At 38.5% G+C, this 23,379-nt stretch overlaps 1 protein-coding gene across 1 annotated transcript in view; it reads right to left on the bottom strand.

Annotated features, from left to right (window-relative positions):
- The window catches only part of LOC134652105 (protein-L-histidine N-pros-methyltransferase), a 76,722-nt gene extending 53,631 nt beyond the window's left edge, over nt 1-23,091 (bottom strand). Inside the window, exon 1 of the mRNA XM_063507273.1 lies at nt 22,764-23,091. Within this exon, the coding sequence (XP_063363343.1) occupies nt 22,764-22,820 (57 nt within the window). The 5' untranslated portion in view covers nt 22,821-23,091. The remainder of the gene's footprint in view (nt 1-22,763) is intronic.
- Between the last annotated feature and the right edge of the window lie 288 nt (nt 23,092-23,379).

Below are 23,379 nucleotides of genomic sequence, written 5' to 3'. Positions count from 1 at the left end.
TTTGTGAGTAAAAATATAAGTAGATAATAATTTGCTAGTTTAGTTATCTAGCTTTCAAAATCACACAACAACTCAATTACTGTTAAAGGCAAAACTGTAATGCGTGTTGCTCAAACGGAACTCCATATTTTGATTTTTGGATACTTTTAGTGTCGATTTGTAGAGAATTACAGCAAATAAAAAATATTATGCCGTGAAGAGCCGGTACACGGCTTCTTCGTGAACAAATTTACGTATAATTTAATGCAGTTATTAAACATTTCTTGAACAAATTGATTGCACAAAGTGAGCTCTAAATCGAAAACGTCATATACTGTCCCCTTAAGTGCGCTCAGAATGGAGTGTCGATTGTCCGAACGCGTTCGGCGATCGCTCCACCCATTGTCCGCTGAAATTAACAGCGGCAAAAAGCAGCCGCTTTAACTCTCGCACCGTCCGAAATTAGAAGTCGTTTCGGGAGTAAATTTATTTTAACGAATCGATGGTTTTTGGTTTCATCCTTACATCCCATGGGATCTACTGGTTAATTGGTGGATTGATTTTTACTCGTTTCCGTCTAAAATATCACGCAGTTCGGCCATCAAACGGGAATCGAATATGGAAGCCTTTGATTGAATTGATTGAAAAAGAAATGGAGAGGGGCGCGAGTCGGCGCGGGCCGGACCGGGTAAATATTCCCATAGGCTATTCAATCGCAAGCGGATCAGGTTCTCGGGCGAGCCATTGAAACGTGCCCTCGGGTGTAGCAACAAATATGCTAAAACTGGAATGACGTTATACTGGTTCTAATGAGCCTTTGTTTCCTATAGGCTCGGTAAGCTTTTGGAATGACATTTGGTATTTTTATAGCCTGTACACGTCTTCGAACGCGCGGGCGACACATTCCCGGCGACGCTACGTTTTTGCAGCGCAACTTTCATTAGACACCGTACGCCGCAGGGACCGAAGCGACTCGTTTTAATAAATGAGTTATGCGTTTATATCCAAGATGGCCGCCCGTTTTATCCCACTCGGGTGTCAAGAATGTTACGATTACCCGGACCTTTCCGCTTAATAGTTTAATGTAAATCGTTAAGAATGCAGAAAAAGGCAACGTGTCTACTCTACTCTGGGACATTTTAAAAGTCTTTTGAACTGCCTACTGCGTGGCGAGGGGTGGCAATTTCATTTGTGAAAAAAGATGTACCTAATTATTTAAAAAGATGCGTCATATAGGTTGAAAACAAAAAGCAAGACGTTCTGTTCTAATAAAAATCATCCGTTAGGTATTGGAAAAAATGTTTTTATCGAAATAAACATCGGTCACTGGTAAGACAGCGTAGCTGTCAAAAGTGGGATTCATCAAAAATGTGCACAGGTATTTCCACATTCGGCGAACGCGCACGCACAACCTTTTTGTTAGCTGTAAACTTCGGTGTTGTCAACTTTCCGTGTATTTATTTACTCATTCATACTTTTCTTGTATGTCTGAGCCCGTTATTGAGCTTTAACTCGGCTATTTTTCTGTCTGCGCCAAATCAATAGAAAAAAGTTATCTCGTTGAAATTTAAACGCGGCGCTTAATGGCCTATTAAAACACCTATCAACTAAGAGCCGTTTCGCAGACTAGTTTATTTTTAATCGAGATTTATATTCAGAGAATCTTAGGAAATAAAATAATCACGGCGGCGTTGATTTGCATACAATGGTAAAATAATTTTACGCGCGTTTCGCCGCGCTTAATTCTACTTTTTATCCGGCCTTCAGCGCCCTATCTACGAATCAAACGGACTGCTTGCCGCACGAACATTTAAGTGTTAACATTTTTGAGAAGGCAGTCGAATACCCTATTTATTGCTCGGAATTTGCTTTCGTGAATGTTTCTTTCAAATTTCAAATCGTATTTGGTGTTAAAATGGAAATATTAAAAGGATGAACCCTATCGATACTCCGAATACTTTTCTATAAGTGAGCGTTTTACAGTTGTGGTTGACCGTGAAAGTGGTATCCCCCCGTATAGGTATTTACGTCTCGTATCGGCCATAAAGCGCATCGTCGGGCGCCTCGTCTGGGTCAGACTGCGTGGCGCACGGGCGCGGGCCGCAGTGTCAGAGCAAGCAACCAATACGACAGCCGCCGCGGCGCCTAACACGCCACACGCCGACTAACCATACTAACAATTAAGTAAGAAGAGAAAGCCTACACAATTCACATTCAGGACAAACGTCGGCAGTCATAAATTCAGCACAAAAGTGCTAGCGACGGCCGACTAGCAACAAAAGGTCATGACTTTTCCCGCAAAAAAGATGATCCTTAATCTGATTAAATCTCCATCGCGGCCGACGTCGGCCCGTGAAAGATTAATGAATATTTGTGCGAGGATTCCCGGCGCTGGGTTGGCACGTAGCGTTGTCATAATCATATTAGCTCCGAGGACCGGAGGCCGGCACGCACGCAGAGCAGGTACATACTCAAGGGTCCACATACCCTTGGTGCCGTGACACCTCCGCCGCACTCCCGCTCAAAGTTTACGACGTGTGTGCACGATACGAGACGTTACGCGGACGTGAATGTAACGAGACACTCACCTGCTCGCAATCTTTTAGAGTAATAACGACAATAAACTATTTCATGTTTTAGTCTAGTTTCGGACACCGTAAATGACGGAGAAATTGCTTAGGTAGTTTAATTAAACAAGTACCCATTTTGCTCGAAACTGCGATGCGTTTTAAGACTTTTAAGCAATAGATTATATTGGCTTTTATAATTAGGTATCCATAACAACATGATTTCTAGCTCAGGAGACTATTACTTATTACTATTAGAGCATAAAACGATAATACAATTTAGATCCAATTTGCTTCACAAACTAATTTTCTTTAATGAACTAATCAATCAAAACGTGTACATTATCTAGTTTCATTAGCTTAGTCTTTGTTGTCCGTGTCCCGTCACTTCTAGCCCGAGTTATACTCCTAGAGCCGTCTTTCAGTCCAACGGATAAAGAAACAAAGATTTGTGTGACGCAGAGATGGCGTAATGGGCATGTCCAAGAATAGAATATCCACTATAACATCATGTTAATGTAAGGATCTTATTACACCGATGCTCTAGTAGCACTCATTATAATTTTTAATCCAGCTGTCCGTACATAAAGTAGCGATAACAAACATGGCGTAGCGATACAGGCGATACGCAACGCGTTAATATAAGTGTTTTCACCGTATGAATTATACATTGAATTGTGTTCAGGCTGCCTCTTTATCTGGCGAGGCTACGGGTGCATCGAACACATTATGCCTTGAACTGCGCTAGATTTTTATTACAGTCTAGAAAAACTTAAGCTTGAGAGGATAAAGCGGTACAGACTGCAATGCCGCTGCTTCGAGACCCAACGATACAATTGCCATTTTCGAGTTTTGAGCGAACTCAATAAACACGGTCGTAAAAGAAATCAATTGGGGCCCAAAAGAAATTAAACGTAAGAATGTATTGTTCCATACAAAGCGTAAACAAAACAAAAATCATTGTTTGCGTTAACCAGGTCTCAGGTCGTTTTCGACCTGCTTTCGTAAACATAAATCGCATTAAAGGTATAATTTATGGCGTCCATCTACTGAATAAGTACGATCGACTTTACGTACTCGTATAGGATTCTATCCATAATAACAACGTATTATTTTCATCTAAAAGTCATCATAAGTTACAAATAAGTACGCAATAAGGCAATGAAATTATAAATAAAATATATAGGTTTAGGGTTTATAGAATATCCGTTGTTAAAAATGATATTTAATACATAAAAAACTGAAGTACTGTATCCAAGTAGGTAATTGCAGTTTATCGATTTAAGTCTGTGAATGCTTTTTATAGTCTGCTACATATTGAGTTCCCTTTACGGTGCAGGATGGAACATTAGAGATGATAATAAAGATACACATCCATCAAGCCATGGTCACTCGAGGCATGAAGGTGTGTTCCGGATAGTAATTAATTATTTGATAGAGCTAGCTCAATAAAGCGGGCTCATCAAAGATTCAGCCGAGCAAACAAAGAGCGCGTGCTCCGCGAGCATTAACCGCCATAAGACATCATAAACGGAGCACCATCATCTGGGCTTATAAAAAATTCATGCTCATCTCACATTTCGGCGCCCCTCTTAATTTCGCGTGAGCCTCTTCTTGGTTCGTGTAAAAACTTCGGGTGTCTTTTTATGACTTTTACTGCGGTATAATTGGGAGAGGGGCGAGCGCTCGTGTCCCCGAGGTGACATAAATACACCCCCCACACTCTCCTGCCACCCTAGCTTAATCTCATGTAAGACTAGACATCGCGGAAGTCTCTTGCTGGCCACTTCATTTCAAATTACATAGTTAACTTACTTAGGTCATTTTCTTACTTTAGACTAACCGTAGAAATAGCACAGTAACGTAAATATTTGTTTAATCTTGATGGTTATCACTTGACCCATATCAGTATTGGTAATAGTAACGCCCCTTTGTGATCTTGTCTGCAATCTGCTTATGCCTCGTCAACACAACCTGTTGACAGTTATTCATTGTTCATATAACTTTCCCATTGGATGAATAGTTAAATAAATAAAAAGCGGCCAAGTGCGAGTCGGACTCGCCCATGAAGGGTTCCGTATTTAGGCTATTTATGACGTATAAAAAAAAACTACTTACTAGATCTCGTTCAAACCAATTTTCGGTGGAAGTTTACATGGTAATGTACATCATATATTTTTTTTAGTTTTATCATTCTCTTATTTTAGAAGTTACAGGGGGGGGGACACACATTTTACCACTTTGGAAGTGTCTCTCGCGCAAACTATTCAGTTTAGAAAAAAATGCTATTAGAAACCTCAATATCATTTTTGAAGACCTATCCATAGATACCCCACACGTATGGGTTTGATGAAAAAAAAAATTTGGAGTTTCAGTTCGAAGTATGGGGAACCCCAAAAATTTATTGTTTTTTTTCTATTTTTGTGTGAAAATCTTAATGCGGTTCACAGAATACATCTACTTACCAAGTTTCAACAGTATAGTTCTTATAGTTTCGGAGAAAAGTGGCTGTGACATACGGACGGACAGACAGACGGACAGACGGACAGACGGACAGACAGACAGACAGACATGACGAATCTATAAGGGTTCCGTTTTTTGCCATTTGGCTACGGAACCCTAAAAAAGTACTGTTACAACTACTAATATTTGCTTCTTTCTGTTCCATCCTCTTCTCCAAAATTTTACAACAGTACTTTTAAGCTGTTCGACTCCTGGAACTCTACCTCTAACTAGACGCGCTTAATCTCTTGATGTAGGTATATCATATTTGAAAAACTATATACTTGACTTAAAGAACATTCTCTATCTCTCCCATAGTGTTATTATTTTTTACTCTGTGGCTGTCATATTGCTGTTGTATTTAGCTATATTTCGTTTTTTTATGCATTTACATGTATATCTATGTATTTGTTTTTTGCAATGAGTAGGTATGTTTATTTACTGTAAATGTATGTATGTATTGAAGTAGGCCTCGTAAAAGCTTTGCAGCACCCACCTCTTTTTGATTAATTTCTCTGTTTCCAATACCCAAAGGTTTTCTGGAAGATATCACTCTTTAGCGATAAGACCGCCTGTTGTCCGTTTCTATGTTTAATCAATTGTTTTTGTTTCCACCTGTCATTGCAGGTTAAGTGCATGAAGATGATCAAGATCTCTAAAGAAAGGTTGAGGAATGTTCCGAAACTTAGTTTGTCTGCGTTTGCCAGAATCATTGCTTGCAAATATGGGTGGGTGACAGACAATACCACAAACCAAACCAAATCATTATGAAATCTCTTCTAGTTTCATTCCAACCGCACACTCAGGCTTTGAGCTCATATTCGTAGACAACGAAATTAGAAAAACCCTTTCAATGCCACCATTTCCACTTCAGGCGGGTAGCTTAGAAATTAGAATGTGAGCCGCCCAAGTTCGTAAAGGGCGCACTATTTGAAATTCAGAACTAATATAGGTTTGAGGCTTCCAATATCAAAGAAGGATGGTCTCAGAGAGTCAGCAAATGCGATTTCAATTTTATTAGAGGCACCAGTGATGCGCGAGGTGGCGCGCACGGCGGCGCGCTAAGGTGGCGTGCATGTACCTCTGTACCTATGTGTATTTATTTGCAAATTCCGAATAGCTTTCAATATGTAGAGGCGCGAGTGACTCCCGCCCGTCGATCCTCTCCAATATCGCGCTCTGAGACGTCACGGAGGCGACGCCATTATTCGACGCGACGATTGACTCACACGGGAGCAGCCTTCTGAGGACGCCGCATGATAGATGGCGACGCAAAAAACATATCCGTAATTGAGATTTCTATTACTGAAATTGAGAGCGACCGATCCGTTTTTTCATGTTTGTTTACATAATGTGAGTGGTGACAGGGGCGCACTATCGCGTTTCGGAAGCGCTCGCGGACGTCAATTTGTATATTGTCCTTATTAGATTCGAGGCGGGAAGTTGGGGGCTGCCATCCATCATGGTGTGACACGGTGGTCCGATATCGCGCCTAATACCTATTGATTTCCCACTTAGCGTTTTTCTTGGGAGTCAGCGCTCCACCCTTCCGCAGAGGCCTAACGAGCTGTTTGTCCTCCACTCGGCAAGTAGGGCGCCGCCGCCGCTGGCCCGAGCGCTTGCCTTAGTGAGCCCTTTGACCGTCCATTATTTACTTCTTATACTTAAGACGTTGATTAATAATAAGTTATGAAAAAAAAATTAACTATAGTCGAGAGCAATGAAAATAGGTATGTAGAATGAGTAGAGAGCGTCAACTTTTCTTCTACGAAAGGAAATTCTAACATGTACTTGGTCTCGAGGAAGGGACAGCAATGATTTTTAAAATACATACGTATTATATGTTTCATTGAAACGTAGTCAAAATTCACGATTTAATTTCAATACAAAAATGCTAAAGCAACATGAGGTGAGGTTACAAGCTAAGGTGCGTGCAAAGGCGTTTTTCAGCAAAACGGGCATATGTTTTGTTACGTTTGTTTACCAAGTGTTTTCGGTAGCCCCATGTCAACAAGTTGTATGCCAAGTTGGATTCGTATAGTTTTCTCAAAATATGACGTAACGACTCATGTGCTGATATGTAGTTGTAGACGCTCACATTTGCCTAAATGCCGAAGAAAAAGATTGCATCACCAAGGTCCCCGGTGGGGGCGGGAGGCGAGAACAATGGTTTCGGTTCTCACACGTGTGGAGGATTATTTGCATTCGGAAATAAAGAGAGGAATGATAAAAGAAAGGCGCGAGCCACCCGCCCGGGGGGTGCCTGGGAACAGGGGGGAGGGGGACGGGTGGCGCCTTCAGGGGGAGGGGGCTCGTTACGCGAACAATGGAGAAATAATGTACAGATTGCAGTGAGCGATGCGCCCAGTGCGACTCAGGTGTCTTAGGACGTGGACACCACGCCTTCGGTATCGGGGTGCATCTATACGACAAACAAATAGGAATATGAACGTATTTGAATAGCTGAGGAATATGTGATTGAAGTAAACTCCGACTTCAGTCCAGCAGAGGAATACGTCGTCGCATCGGATCGCATGGGGCATTATTTTAGAAAAAAAAAACAAATGAGATGCAGAGATGCATTATAATATTATTATTTTATTTTTATATATTTATTAAGTTGACATACTAGTTTCATGTTGGCCCAAGGTTCTCTCTATCTGAGTCAGAAAAGTATTCTTAAACAACGATAACTTCTGATTAGCACTGAACTTTACTAGCATGCAATATTATACTTTAGGTACATGAGATTTTATTATGCAAGTACTTATACAGTATCACCTATTCAAATTCGCAAAACACTAATTGAAACAAAGGTGACCTACAACGTCAAAAGAGTTCCTTAAATAGAATGCAGCGTCAATTGGTGAACTATGATAGCAAGTGAATAATGTATCGCAAAGTGTTATCGCCTTGCGCAACGCAATACTAAAGAGTTTTAATGTTACGGACGGGCGCGAGGCCGACCCGTTTAATAAAGGATGCCTTCATAGGAAGCGCAAGCAATCACAACACAATCACCCCATCCTCGCGTGACACCGAAAATGTCCTCGCTCATAAGTATAAATTAATCCATTTAGAGCGACCGGCACCGACCGGCCGATTAGCGGAAGCGTCTACTTAACTAATTTATCCTCGGGTGGTTTTAACAGAATGGATAGCAGTGATTACGGGTGACGGTTGAGATCGTGTGACGCGTGCGCATCGAGTGGCGAATGTGCGCGCTCGCGCTATTTAGTCGCGTCGTTGCGAGATTATACATTCCGCTACGTACGTAAACGATTTTGAAAAGCTGAAATGATATACCCAAATAACTATAAATACGGTTTTCTTTTCTTAAAGTTTGACACAGCACATACAGCATATACCAGCACTTTTAAATTTAGTGACGCGTTGCCTGTTGTCAGCTTTGGTCAATAATTAAATTAAGTCTGAATCTGAAGTAACATAAAAAATCTCTAAATCAACATAGGTACGAGACGATATAATATTTACTTGACCAAACAAGGATTTAAAAAGATTCACCTCGCTTAATATAATTAAAATACTTCATAAAACGTTATGAAACTACATCAAGGTATGTGCGAGGTCTGAAAATTTTACCATACCTGACAGGAATTCTATAAATTTCGGAAAATGTATAAAATATATATATGAAGGTTGTATACATAATATGCTGGGACTGGTAAACCTAATCTGGGCTAATATTTTGACTTTCGAGTTGGAAACATACAAAAACGGACTAACAATTAATGGTTGCGCCGTGGATAGCTTGTTCTCTGATCAATGATTTTAGATCTGTTTTCAGTTGTTATTCTTAAATATTTGTGATTTGTAAATATAAAGAATCTCAATTACTAATAATTATAATAGCGGTAATGACAGTACATTAGTACCTACTGGTAGGTATAGGTACTTACTGGACGATATTTTCAGAAAATCGGAAAAAGAATAGGTAGTATGTACTTATAATAAATTTCCAACTTATGACGAAAGGCTGCTCAAATCAAGCAAGGCTAAATTCACCACCACTTCGTTTTATTAGTCAAACGTTTATTGACAGCATTTGTTTTCCATTCATATTATATTCTCAAAAAAATACCACAAGGGCCGTGCAATAAACGAGATAAGAAAATTCAAACCGCAAACTTTCATGAAATCCAGTCCCTTATTACACTTGAGCGGCTTATACGATAGTCAGATGTCTATAATCCTGAAGCCCGCGACATTTTAATAACATTGATCAAATAGAACAAAAGTATGTGGACCGAGCACTCGACAGAGATGAAAGTTAAAAGGGTCGCGAGCGGGAGGCGTTTTCGGGGTGGGAAGGAGCGGGTTGAATGCCTTATTCCCTCCACAATTCAGAGGTATTTCGTGTTCTTCATACGCAAATATATCCTCGTTATGGAGGTACACGTGAGCGTCGATTGCGTACGCGCCTAGAAGTGCCCGGCCGACCTGATGCTTGAGGGAATTGGCTACAGGAGGAAAATTGGATCTGGCAATCAGGCTGTGAGCCCTTCAAGGCTCCCAGCCGTCGTTATTTTACTAGATTTGATTTGCGAACTATACGTGTCATATAGGAAGTTTCTGAGACATAATATCGGTCGGCATTTGAATAAATTGCTTAACAAATTCTATGAAGGTACAATCGCTATCAGGTATATATCGAGGCGGCCAAGGTGCTCGCAAATATCTGAACACGCGTCTATTGTCAAGCCATTAGAATGCGTGTTTAGATATTTTATAGTATTATATTCAAATAATACTATAAAATATCTAGTATTTCGCGAAAAATGGAAATCCCTTCTGAGAGCCCTATGTCCCTGATGAGGGATAACAGGATACCATCATCATCATCATATTCAAATTAAATTACTGGCGGATTTGGGGATGGCGACTCTACAATACAACAAAGACAAATGCTGATTTGTGGCGTATTTCAGTTGTTCAGAAATAACTCATTAAAAATATTTGGGAGCAGGTAGTATGTAATAACGTCACCTTTGGCGCTGACATCTAATCCATATCGTATCTAGACGTAGTATTTGACGTATCTTAAAAAGTTGGAATCGGGCCGTATGTATTGTGTATGTGTGTCAGTGTACAGAGCGAATTGCTACGGCGTAGCAGACAGAGCTACATACATGCGCGTGCCGAAAGGATATAAAAATGGTTTTGGTAGGATACTACATACGGCCGTATTCAAACAATGCTTATAAGATATCACAGCGATACGATACCGATCTGTCAGTGTTGAAAGTGACAAAGAAATGTCACTTTTAACACTGACAGATAGGTATCGTATTGCTGTGACATTTATAAGCATTGTTCGAATACGGCCGTAAGTAGTCTACGTACAATTAAATCAATTACTTTCATCTACATATTATAGGACATTCTTACGCAAGTTGACTATGCCCTATAAATTAGATTAAAGTAAACCTTTTGAGCGTAGTAATAAACTTTATCTTATCTTGTCGTATCGTATTAATAAGTCACTAGCTGACATATAAATTAGTAGGTAAGCGTTTTCGAAATAAGGGTCACAAAATATGCTAATAGTTATGACTTAGTTGTGTTGGCGAGGACTTGTGTATTTTGATAGAAAATTGAGTGTTTATGCATTATTCCACAGGTCTTATAATTATGTAGATAAAATGAGTTAAATTACTTTTTCTGCTATCATTGCCATGCCATGCCCATGAGAAATATGTTAATTGAAGGGATGTTTACAAAAACAACATAACTGCTTTGAGCGGTTAACACTTTTTTAAGAACATTGTTAATTGTTTCAGGTGTCAACCAGTGTAGTCAGTTATGTTGTTTTTGTAAACATCTCTTCAATTGTATTTGATGAAATGTATTTGAATATCTAGAATAATACACCTATATAAATTACTATTCTAATTACCAAGTACTAAAATATAAGAAATAAACATGTAGGAACATATAATCATGAATGTCCCATGCTGGTGATGGTACTTATTTATTTTTATTTATCAACATAGATCTACCACAAGCAATCTCTATTTTCTGAATTAAACTCATATACTTATATGCATGCTGAAATTTAAAAAAAAAGCGGCCAAGTGCGAGTCGGACTCGCCCATGAAGGGTTCCGTATTTAGGCGATTAATGACGTATAAAAAAAAACTACTTACTAGATATCGTTCAAACCAATTTTCGGTGGAAGTTTACATGGTAATGTACATCATATTTTTTTTTTAGTTTTATCATTCTCTTATTTTAGAAGTTACAGGGGGGGGACACACATTTTACCACTTTGGAAGTGTCTCTCGCGCAAACTATTTAGTTTAGAAAAAAATGATATTAGAAACCTCAATATCATTTTTGAAGACCTATCCATAGATACCCCACACGTATGGGTTTGATGAAAAAAAAATTTTTGAGTTTCAGTTCGAAGTATGGGGAACCCCAAAAATTTATTGTTTTTTTTCTATTTTTGTATGAAAATCTTAATGCGGTTCACAGAATACATCTACTTACCAAGTTTCAACAGTATAGTTCTTATAGTTTCGGAGAAAAGTGGCTGTGACATACGGACGGACAGACAGACGGACAGACGGACAGACAGACAGACATGACGAATCTATAAGGGTTCCGTTTTTTGCCATTTGGCTACGGAACCCTAAAAACCGGTCAAGTGCGAGTTCGTTTAACTCTGAGGGTTCCGTACTAACTTTCAATTTTCCCATGTAACTTTAGTCACGCAAAACTTGACGAGAAGTATACTAAGCGTAATTGTGTACAGCGCCATCTGTAAATTGGCTAATTTATTCTTCTCTATGAATAAATGAAAAATGGTTTTGTAATGTTCAATTCAAGCTCTTTCAAATAATATCCCAATCCATCTAGTAACTAGACTTTGAAATTTTGCCCCCTCTTTATGGGGCATTATCCATAATTAATAAAATAAAAAATTCCAATTCCAATGTGTTTGGGTTAGCGTTGTTCATGACTATTCCAAATTTCAAATCTATAGCTTTAGTAGTTCTCGAGATATTTAGCAATGGGATAGATGGACGGAGGGTCGGACAGAGTAGCACCATAAGGGTTCCTTTTATACCTTTTTGGTACGGAACCCTAAAAAGTATAAAACCAATTATACTTAAGGTTGATTGGTAGAGATTGCCTTATTTATAGCATAAAATCCGTATTTTGCACGTTTGTGTTTTCTTTTGAGCACTAAAGATTGAATAAATAAATAAATCTATCTATCTAATACCTTTAAACGAGCAATTCTTGTTTATTTATATATTTATATATTTCGGATATCTCGGAAACGGCTCTAACGATTTCGATGAAATTTGCTATATGGGGGTTTTCGGGGGCGAAAAATCGATCTAGCTAGGTCCTATCTCTGGGAAAACGCCCATTTTCGAGTTTTTATATGTTTTCCGAGCGAAGCTCGGTCACCCAGATATTATACTTAAAGTGTCATTCAATAGAACTTGCTAATTATGTAAACAAAAGTTACTAGTAAATTGACATTCAGTGTCAATTTTAGTATGGCGGTTTGTTTACATAGAAAGTTCTATTGAATGAATCTTTATTTATAGCTAAAGAACAGGTACATCCATTAGAAATTTTGAAAACTTTATCCTTCCTCGGTTATTAGCATGGTAAAAGTTATACCGCTAGCATAGATTAGTTACAGTTTTCAGAATTTCTATTGTCAATAATTTCCTATTCCAACTGTGGGAGTTTGCTAGGTGAAGGTTAGGTTTGTCATAATTTGTTTTAATGTGCAATTGCTACAAGTATACACATCGTACACATGATACACATCACTTAACAACAAGGAGCATGTAAGGTAATTCCATATTAATTTGGTATGTGAGCGCATTTTTCTGTTGTACCTATAAACATTTACACATTTTACACATACATGGAACAAAACAATAACAAAAATGTACCTAGTCTTAATCATAGTTTCATGAAATTCATGGTCATATATATATTAGCCGCAAGTGGATGATAACCGAGTCTGAGTTGTGACAGTGTCATTGGTTGTTTTGCAGAATATTATTTGAAATTTCCATAGCGAACCATAAAACAACTTACAAATTTGTAATTAAAATTTGGAGTTATGATTTTTAATGTTTACATTTTAATCCAATTTTCAAATGAGTGTAGCAATTTTTTTTTATTGGGCTATTTCATTTAGATTATAATATTAGAAATACACAGGTGAAAAAAACCAATACCTCGGGCTAGACTTGGGCAGGCTGAATTTCCGCAATTGCAAATTTGAGTCTGGCCCGAGGCAGATTTTTTAATTTATCTTTTTATTCTAAAAAGATTATTAAAAACACAAATACAGTCATTAGAAAACATTCTGTTCACAAAAAAAAATCTATTTAGACAATTATTACCTACTCCCTTTAGGTAAACTAGGGTTGTCCTATCAACTAACCTAACAAATAGCTGACAAAATATTTGTTCAGGCTCAGAATATGATAAAAGCTAGTACATAGATAATTACAGAAACACGATAGTTACAGTATCAATAATATAAACTATCTTTTACAAAGCTTACCTCAGTTTGGTCAAATTCTTGCAGATGCCTGTCATTCCTTTGTTTTTCATAAAATGCACGAGCCAGGGCGCTCCTAGGACGGTATAATCCATTCAATTGGTTATTATTAGCCATGTTTTCAATGTATCCCTGATCGTTTTCTTGTCTAGGGCTACAGTATTTTGTATTCAGTAACTCCTCATCCTTAGGACACTCTTGTTGGCTTTCCTTTGAGTAACAATAATGTAAATCAATATCAGACCTAATTTTTACATTCACAGCAGTCACAGCATAACATATTATGCTTAATTGACATAATATGATACGGAAAACCGAAGGCATTTAATATTCTTTGGTGTTTTGGTTACATTTTTCAGGTTAAGTGTCTCTTGTCCCCGGCTATGAAATACATACTATCCAGAATAAAGAACTTCTTATTCAATATATCTACTATCACGTGTCTTAAATATGTATTTTAACACAGTTGAGATAGGAAAATGATAACAATACATTTAAATAAATAATTATTTGGTTTCTAAATGTCATAACAGTTTTCTTGTCGTCCAACAGAGGGCGTTTTTACGGTGACAGAAGCGCGTTTACGGGTATAGCTATTCCTCAACCACAGTACCCAATATGGGAAATTTATTTCACACCGTGCACGAAATAAAGCACTAGATAATTAAAGTCCGTCAACCAAATCTTGTCAGTAGTAAAAGGCGGCAAATTTGAAAAATCGCGGGTTAGCAACACTGTGTTCGAATAATTCCAAAATGCGTGTCATCTGTGTTTTATCTGTGGAATGTGGATCGGAAATGACAGCCGTCACCTTATTTGTTTTCATTTGGTTTTCATTCTGAATCGTTTCTGTTTCAAGAGATATTTCTGCTGTCACCATTAAATACCAATACATTAAATAAGAATAAGCAAAGCTAAGGGGCCTACAATGTACAATCATGCTCGTTGATGGTAAACATTACTAAAAATTGAGGTTATGACAAGTACATACTGGAAGAACTCTTTCGAACTTTTAAGATTATGTTCAGTTTTTTTGTTTTAGGGTTAAAAGACATAAATAAAATTAAAACGTATGCCTAAATCTATCCAAACAAGACCATAAATTGTGTCCTGGAAACCGTCCATAGGCCCACATGTCTAATATTTTCAGCAATCAGTTGTGACTATTTATATACAGAGTATTATGCTTGGTTGTAGTGACCCGGTAACATTGGTAACTTCATTATATTTTTTCAATTAATGACCTGAATTATAGTGTAAGCTAAAGTGACCCTTATCTTATTTACCTTTAAATTAAATAAACACCCACATATCAGTTGTTTTATTTTTAATATGTAATCCTATTGTACAATATATACCAATCAAAAAAATTACACAGATATGTCATATTCATCCAGAAGAGTACACTAATTTTCATTAACAAGTGGCATATTATATTGTAAATAACAAATATATGCACTATCTAATTATCTGCATTTTGATATGATTTTATTTTAGTAAACTTTAGAAGACATAGATAGGGAACAAAGAGAATATAAGCACTACGTTAGGGAGTTGTTTTTTGATATCTTCAAATTTGTTCATCATTTTGATTAACATTGTTTTAACATCGCTTTTAAATTGTCCGTCCATGTTTAAAATTTTTTCAATAAACCGCGAGTGACAATTTGAATTGACGTACGCAGGGCGCGCTCAGCGGAAAAAAATATATTTTGGTTCGATGTACATTGCTGCTTTTCTTAGCGCAATACTGCTCTTTGAGTGTTGCCCTACTTTAGTTTGCTTTACATTGCTACTGACAAGATTTGGTTGACGGACTATATTAGATAAACATAGATATATAGCAGTTATTTTTAAATACTATTTCTATTTAATAAATTGGATTGAAATATAAAAAGAAGGTGAGTTGACCGTGACGTCACTACACACGTTTTCATCCCTAGTAGCACGGTCGCATTTTTATCATTTATCACCATACCTGTCACGTTCTAACAAGTATGTAAGTGCGAAAGTGACGGGCTTAGTGATAGTGGATAAAAATGGAACCGTGCTGAGCCCGGTCAACCAAATCTTGTCAGTAAAAAAAAGCGCGAAATTCAAATTTTCTATGGGACGCGATCCCTTCGCGCCTACATTTTTTAAATTTGCCGCCTTTTTCTACTGTCAAGATCTGGTTGACCAAGTATAAATTCCATATTAGAAAATCGTTTTGACAGTTCCAAAAAAGAAGCTGATTTGACTAGTAGGAAAGTAGCCAAATTAAAAAAAAAGCACATTTATACTTGGTCAACCAGATCTTGACAGTAGAAAAAGGCGGCAAATTTGAAAAATGTAGGCGCGAAGCGATATCGTCCCATAGAAAATTTGAATTTCGCGCCTTTTTTTACGGACAAGATTTGGTTGACCAGTTATAATTTTAATGTATAGCTGGTCAACCAAATCTTGTCAGTAAAAAATCCTTTCGCGCCTACTTTTTTTCAAATTTGCCGCCTTTTTCTAGTGTCAAGATTTGGTTGACCGAATATAATTAATTATAGTGTGTCAAAGGACTGTCTTATTTCAAACATAGACAGGGAGAGTCATACTATCTTTGTCTTACACTAGTACTAGCACCCAAAAGATAAGGATGAGTATAGTTTTTTTTGTTCCTATTTACTGATAAATTGGTTTGACCATCTATAATCGAGATTTGAGAGCCTTAAATTATGCAAATAATAACTTGAACGCGAAATAATCCTATTGCGAATAATTAAAATCGACGTTTCGTTACCTGCCTCTCTATCGCTCTTGCGTATTTAAGCGATAGAGAGATTAGAGAGGCAGATAACGATTTTCGATTGAGGATGTTGCGATGCTATACTTGGTCAACCAGATCGTGACAGTAGAAAAAGGCGGCAAATTTGAAAAATGTAGGCGCGAAGGGATATCGTCCCATAGAAAATTTGAATTTCGCGCCTTTTTTAACCGACTTCCAAATCTCAAAGAAGGAGGTTATCAATTCGGTTGTATGTTTTTTTTTATTTTTATTTTTTTTTATGTTTGTTACTCCATATCTCCGTCATTACTGGACCGATTTTGAAAATTCTTTTTTTGATTGTATGTATATGCCGTATATGTCGTATGCCGTGTATATTGGTCCCGTTTTGGTCAAAACCCAGTTCTGATGATGGGATCCATGAGGAATCGAGGGAACTCCTCAAATCTTAAAGGCATACATATAGTGATTGTTGTGTTTTAATCAACAAATTAAGCATATACATTTAAAAAGTAACATTTGAGGAAGTGTAACTGCTGATGATGACCAGAACGAAACTCTTTAACGACGCATAGCTCGCGTTTGGCGATTTTTCCTTTTCGTTATGTTTGTTAAGCAAATTAGGTTTTTAAGCCATATTTATGTCAAGCTCAAGTTCTGAACATGGGATCCATGAGAAATCGAGGGAACTCCTCAAATCTTAAAGGCACACGTATAGAATTTTCTGTATTTTCATCATAAAATAAAGCATTAACATTAAAAACTGTCGCATTTTATGAACTGGAACTGCTGATGATGATCAGAACAGAACTCTTCAACGACGCATAGTACATGTTTGGTGATTTCGAATTTCGACTTTGACTTGGACTGGGACCCGGACTCGGATCCAGATCCGGCCTCGTACCCGGATCCGGTTCGGACCCGGACCCGGACCTGGACTCGGACTCGGACCTGGACTAGACCCGGACTCGGACCCGGACTCGGACACAGACCTTGACCCGGAAAACCACTATGATACCTAAACTAAACAAACTACTATGATTACCTACCATAAAATGTAGGTATAAAGTATGATGAGGCAAAACCCCTCCCGCTCAAACCCCCGTACACCGCACCGCATGCGCCGTTAAGTGGGTTAGGTTAGGTTTGAACTGCTATCCTCACAGAACCGAACAAAAGTGGGTTAGGTTAGGTTAGAACTGCGAGCCTTACAGAAACGAAATGCTACTAGAAAAGTGGGTGGTTTTACCTCCTTTTCTACATAGCGCACCATCTACAATAATCTTTCACCGGGCCGCATAGAAGTCGGTTTTTTTTTCTTAAAAATTATTTACTGACAAGATTTGGTTGACCAGCTATATTAATTATTCTGTGGTTGCGGTCTCTGTACTCTCAGCTGACTCTCAGTTTCTCTGTCCTTGTACAAAAACAAAGAACTGCTTAATACCCCTCTTTATATATTTTATCACGTTGTCCACGGTAACGAGACGATTTTATTGACCAGACACGGTGTAATGCATGAGACTGTATGCAGTCTCTTTTTAACCTCCGACAGAAAAAGAGGGGTTTTAAGTATATGTTTCACTATGTCCGTCTGTGACATCGTAGCTCTCTAAAAAATGGATGGATCGATTTCGATGCGTTTTTTTACGTGAAAGCGAATTTCCTTGTGGTGGTTCTTAGCTATGTTTGATAGAAACCGATCCAGCAAATTCAGCTCTTTTCGAAAAAAGGCATTTGTGGCTTTAAAAGGTTTTTTTTTTTGGCATACACCGTATAAGAGGGTTTTTTAAATTTTTTATAAGTTAATAGTTTAATAGTCCGCGATTTATCTTTACTATCCACTTACTTAGGTAGGTAATATACATGTACATTTTGATGAGGTGCTGTGTCGTGACGATATGGTCCAAATCATATGGTCAAGCCGGGCGGAGTGCATGAATTCCTCCGTCTCATTGCCAGAATTTAAGATGTACCTAAGGGTCCTAAGGTAAAGGTAAATCAGCCTAGGTACCATCGCCCACACTGTTAGGTAGGTAACTGTCAGTTCATAAACCTTATTACAAAATGCATAAGGTCCACCGATGGACATTTAAGAGTGTTGCTGTTTGCACGTTACGACCATAACAAAATTAACAATACCTACTTACGGGTCTTCCATTTTAAAACGTGCCCAACCAAATATTGATTGATGTTAGCTTAGCAGAAGGTACCTAAAACGGTCACGTGACACCTGTTACGAGTTTAACATTTTTTCCCCACCTCAAAAAGTGCACAGCGTAAAGTTTTCACTAAAAAAAACTACGGAAGCCTAACATGAGTAGGTAGGTACACCAACCGTTTCTTGTTTAGACTCCACCGAAGCCCTCGCGATGGATCGCATCTCTCGAAGCAAATAGTGGACCATCTTGCTTTCTCCAGTAGAAACTGTTTGTTATCGTCGTTTACTCACTTTAGCACACACGCGATTACTTTTTACTAATTAATGTTCTTCCCGATAGTTTGAAACACATGAAAGTTGGAGTGTGTCCTGGTTAGTTAAATAATGAAAATGTTCGGTAAAAGTGCCTATAAGCCCGATTGCTGTTTGGCCTTGCCCGTGACCGACCGTTCACTGGTAACAGTAACCGCCGCGCTTGAGCAGTTGCGATACACTTTTTTACAAAAAAAGTAAAATGTATCGATGTTAAATGCGATATCATTCGTAGAAGATATTTGACCGTTAGCGAAAGTCTCAGCTTGAGCTTGATCAAAAATGTTGTCCTGTCCGAATGTTCTCCTCTACAGGTCGCAAGTCGCAATTCTCAACCGATTCTCGTGAAATTTTGTGAGGAGGTTCAGTGATTAAACATAATATTTTTTTTTGTAAGCTTGTACTATGGGCACTAGGGGATAGTACATTACATACCTAGGGAGGTGAATTCGTGAATGCTCCAGGTCGCAGGTGTTTGGAAGGTGAGGGCCATAAATATGCGATGGCCGATCTGGGGCTTTACGAATTACCGCCCGTGGTTTGTCGAAAGTTTTAAGTCTTGCTTTGGCCAGGAAGTGAGATTTCCTTCTCGCGTGGCGGGGAGAAAATCCCACCTACGGGTCTAGAGTGACGTAAATACAATAAAATTACATTCTTATATACATAGAAAACACCCAATGATTTAGGAACAAATATCTGTGTTCATCACACAAATAAGTGCCCTTACCGGGATTCGAACCCAGGACGGCCAGGACCATCGGCTTCATAGGCAGGGTCACTAGGCCAAACCGCCAGTCGTCTATCTTGTAATAGGTAGGTAGGTAGGTAGATAGGTAGGATTAATTCCTTAAGATACTTAGTTAATACGTGACGTTATCTATCAAAAGGGACCTTATTGTCGATGGGCCCCGGGCGCCGTCCAACGGGGGGCGCCAAAATGGGCAAAAGACCTCTCATAGAAAATGGACCAGCCAAAATGTAGGAAACAGTCAAATTTTTTTTCGTGACTTAGGGTTTGGTCTCATAGTAAAAATTGCTCAGTATAATCCCAAAACCTCCCTAGCAACGGAAATGCAGTTATTTTTTAGCCACCCTGTATACAGCCTGTATAAAATAATAGTAGAAATAACAAAAGAGGATTTTTGTAATGAATTACTAATTTGGAAGCTTTCCACCTCAGGTCCTTTGACCGGCGACTCTGACAAATTATGACTATTAAGTATCACTTTATTGACCTTTTAAAAAAACGTAGGGTCTAGCAGTTTCTAAAATAACCAAAAGTCCTTGAAATCGCTTGTATTTTTTATTTATTTAGGTAAGGGCAACATCTAAGCTTGACATGCTTGAACGTAAAAGTTTCTCTTTTTTTCCCAACTCAGGCAAGTGAGGATGCTGATTTTTTTTAGCAACTGCGCCGTTTGATAGAGATAGAGATAGAGATAGAGATAGAGATCTTTATTTGCATACCATTGTATAGATGTTACATACATGGACCCTGGAAAGGGTGTAGCAAAAATTAGGTAGTTCGTTTAGTTTGTGAAGGATTATGTTACAAAAAGAAATATTCAAACAAGATCAATAGTTTTTTTTAATAAATAATTGCTTCGCCCCGGAATTTCTCAACAAAAGTTAAAAATAATAAAAATAAAAATCATAATTCGAAAACTACGAAAAGTCGGCTAACATACACTGATAGCCCACAGCGTGAGGAATCTAAAAAAACAATTTTTGGACGGCAAGGTTTGAACCAACCTGTAGGTACCTATAACACATGCCGTGCCAACATCGCTCGTTCTGTGATACTAGAATGCCGTGAAAAACCTGTGTCAGGTATTGAGAGCATATATTCTATCCAGAGTTTCGGTGTGGGATCGGGAGAATTTAGTCCAATTCAATTCCACCAAGGCTCAATTTTGCGCGTTTACCGCTAAGAAATAGTTATTTGTACAACAAGAGATCAAAGTTTGATATTTCTTCGAGTGCTTATTTTGAGTCCCGTGCAAGCGAAAGATTCTATACTAACTAATTTAGAATCTTGAGCGTAGTAAGGGACTCAAAAGCGCACGAGATGTAAATAACTTTGATCTCGTGTAGTTCACAAAACTTTTCACCTCAGCAGTGAGAACATATTAAAGAACCCGAAAAATGTATTCCTTCTTCAGCACTTACCTCTATTCACTCATGTTTACCAACAATTAAGTTTTCACCTCAGCAGCTCGAACCCTACTTTGCTACTTAAAAACAGTGAGCAAAATCGCATTTTGCTCACTGTTTTTAAGTAGCAAAGTCGCATTTTGCTCATTTTGTCTCACTCAGTGAACAAAATGCGATTTTGCTCACTGTTTTTAAGTAGCAAAGTACCCTTGTTCGAGCTGCTGAGGTGAAAACCTAATTTTTCAAGGCACAACCCTTCCCATGTCAGGGAGTATTAGGAGCCTCGGAGTTGACATCTCTATCAGTGACGTTCAATAATTTCGTAGCCACGTTGCTGGGTATAGGCTGCGCTCGTATCCCAAAAACTCGGTGTGCTCAATAAAGGGAGGCGATACTTTACTCTGGGGCAGACAGATCATAGGCGTACCCACGGTGGGGCAAGGTGGGGCAGTTGTCCCACCCTGGTCTCTGACCATAAGCTAAGAATCTCTGTTTCAACCGTACCCTGTTACAACGTCCCCAGCCTCCCCTACTTCTGCCCCATCCCCTAAAAAATGCTGCGTACGACCATGGACAGATCCCATATAATGAGTACTGCTGTCACCTTTGGGCAGGAGCACCTAGATGCCACCTTGGTCCCTTCAAATCAGTCTAAAGGCGCGCTATGAATAGTCTACGATCCCAAACTTACAAGCGATATTGAATCTTCAAGTCTAAGGAGATCTCCAAAAAAGAAGTGTACTTATAAGTTTTAAAATGGTCGGCAACGCGCATGTAACGCCCCTGGAGTCTAGACGTCCATAGGATGCGGTGACCGCTTACCATCAGGTGAGTCGTAAGCTTGCTGTTGTGCACCGATGTACTAAAAAAAACACTTATTTGTCTAAATCAAAAGTAAACTTGAATAAGTAAAAAGTAACCCTTTCGTTAGTTCATTTCGTTTGGAGGGGGGGGCGCAAATTTGGTGCCTGCCCCGGGCGCCATATCCTCTAGCTACGCCACTGACTGACCGTTCCCTTATCCTCCACAACGGATGTGCTTTATTACGCTAACATGTGACTTAGGGCCCGATTCGGATTTTAAAATAGACATCTATAAGATATCTTTTAGACATCACCAAGATACGATATCGATATGTTTAAGATCTAACCTGTCAAATTTGACATTTGCGCGATTCTGGAGATACTCTTGAACGATTTCCACAAGATATGGCTTAGAGATCCAATTCACATCTATTAGATATCTAATTCTATCTAACGTAAAAGTGACATTGGTTACCCGAATTGCGCTGCAAAAGAGAACTAGTTGAAATCTAAACTATAACGTATCTAGAATAGATCTAGTACGTGTCGTCTCTTGTGAATATCTTGAAGTTCGAATACGGCAGTTGGTGTCTGAGGCAAAGACATGGATTATACGCTTAACCTTTTCAACGCCATGACAAAAGCTGACTGACGCCACGTCACCGAAGTGTCAAAACTGAAATTGAACTTTATGCATATGCACGTAGGTCGATGTTGCTCTGTGGTCAGTGACCGATTAATCGGTCTTTGGCGTTGAACCTACGGTGCGGATATATCGGTCATTGGTGTCCAAAAGGTTAATTAAGATTACGCATAAGTAAATTTCTAATAGTAAGTAATATAGGTATCTACATTGTGGATACGGTTAGAATTAGCATCTTATCCTTATCTTTTAGGTTTCAATTTTAAACTATACTTAAGCACCTTGGTACTAAATACTCAGTAATATTATTATGTAGGTACTCACATCTTCTTCAATGTCTGGTATTTTTAAGTTCTGCCACTCAGTTCGCCAATCTGACATTTTGAAACACTTAACACTGTGAATTCAGTTGTAAATCGCGCCCCGACTGCCTTGAAGTGAGCGAAAAGTAATTTCGTTTATCTATATTTATATCTTTTATTAACGAGATAACGTTGTTCTAAGACCGATAACGGAATTATTCTAGTAATACGTGAATATTAGAAAATGATAAGTGTGTAATTAAAATGGTTTGAGCACACGGTCTACAGTGCGCAGTGCGCGGCAGCGCGACCCACTTCGATTATTTGTTATCAAGTATGTGATCAACCATCAAGCATTGTGGTAACATAAGAATGAGATCGTAATCGGTCAAGACTATGAGGATAATGATGTAGACTATTTGTCTCTATTCAAAGTGTTGGAGTCGTCGCTGGTTTTTCCGAAAGTGGTTAATAGGTATTACGGCTCAAGGTCTCACTAAACGTAACTAATAACTAACTGACATCATTCTGATATCATTCTGATTTCAGCGTATGTTCGATTTGGCCTGATGGTTATTTTAGATATTATTGTAAATAATATGGCACAAGATAGTCCTGGCGGTTCACGAAAAAACGCT

The sequence above is a fragment of the Cydia amplana genome, chromosome 11 (genome assembly GCF_948474715.1).
Source record: "Cydia amplana chromosome 11, ilCydAmpl1.1, whole genome shotgun sequence".
In the NCBI taxonomy this organism is placed as follows: domain Eukaryota; kingdom Metazoa; phylum Arthropoda; class Insecta; order Lepidoptera; family Tortricidae; genus Cydia; species Cydia amplana.
The sequence above is the reverse complement of the archived record's forward strand: the minus strand, read 5'-3'. Positions and strand labels throughout refer to the sequence as shown.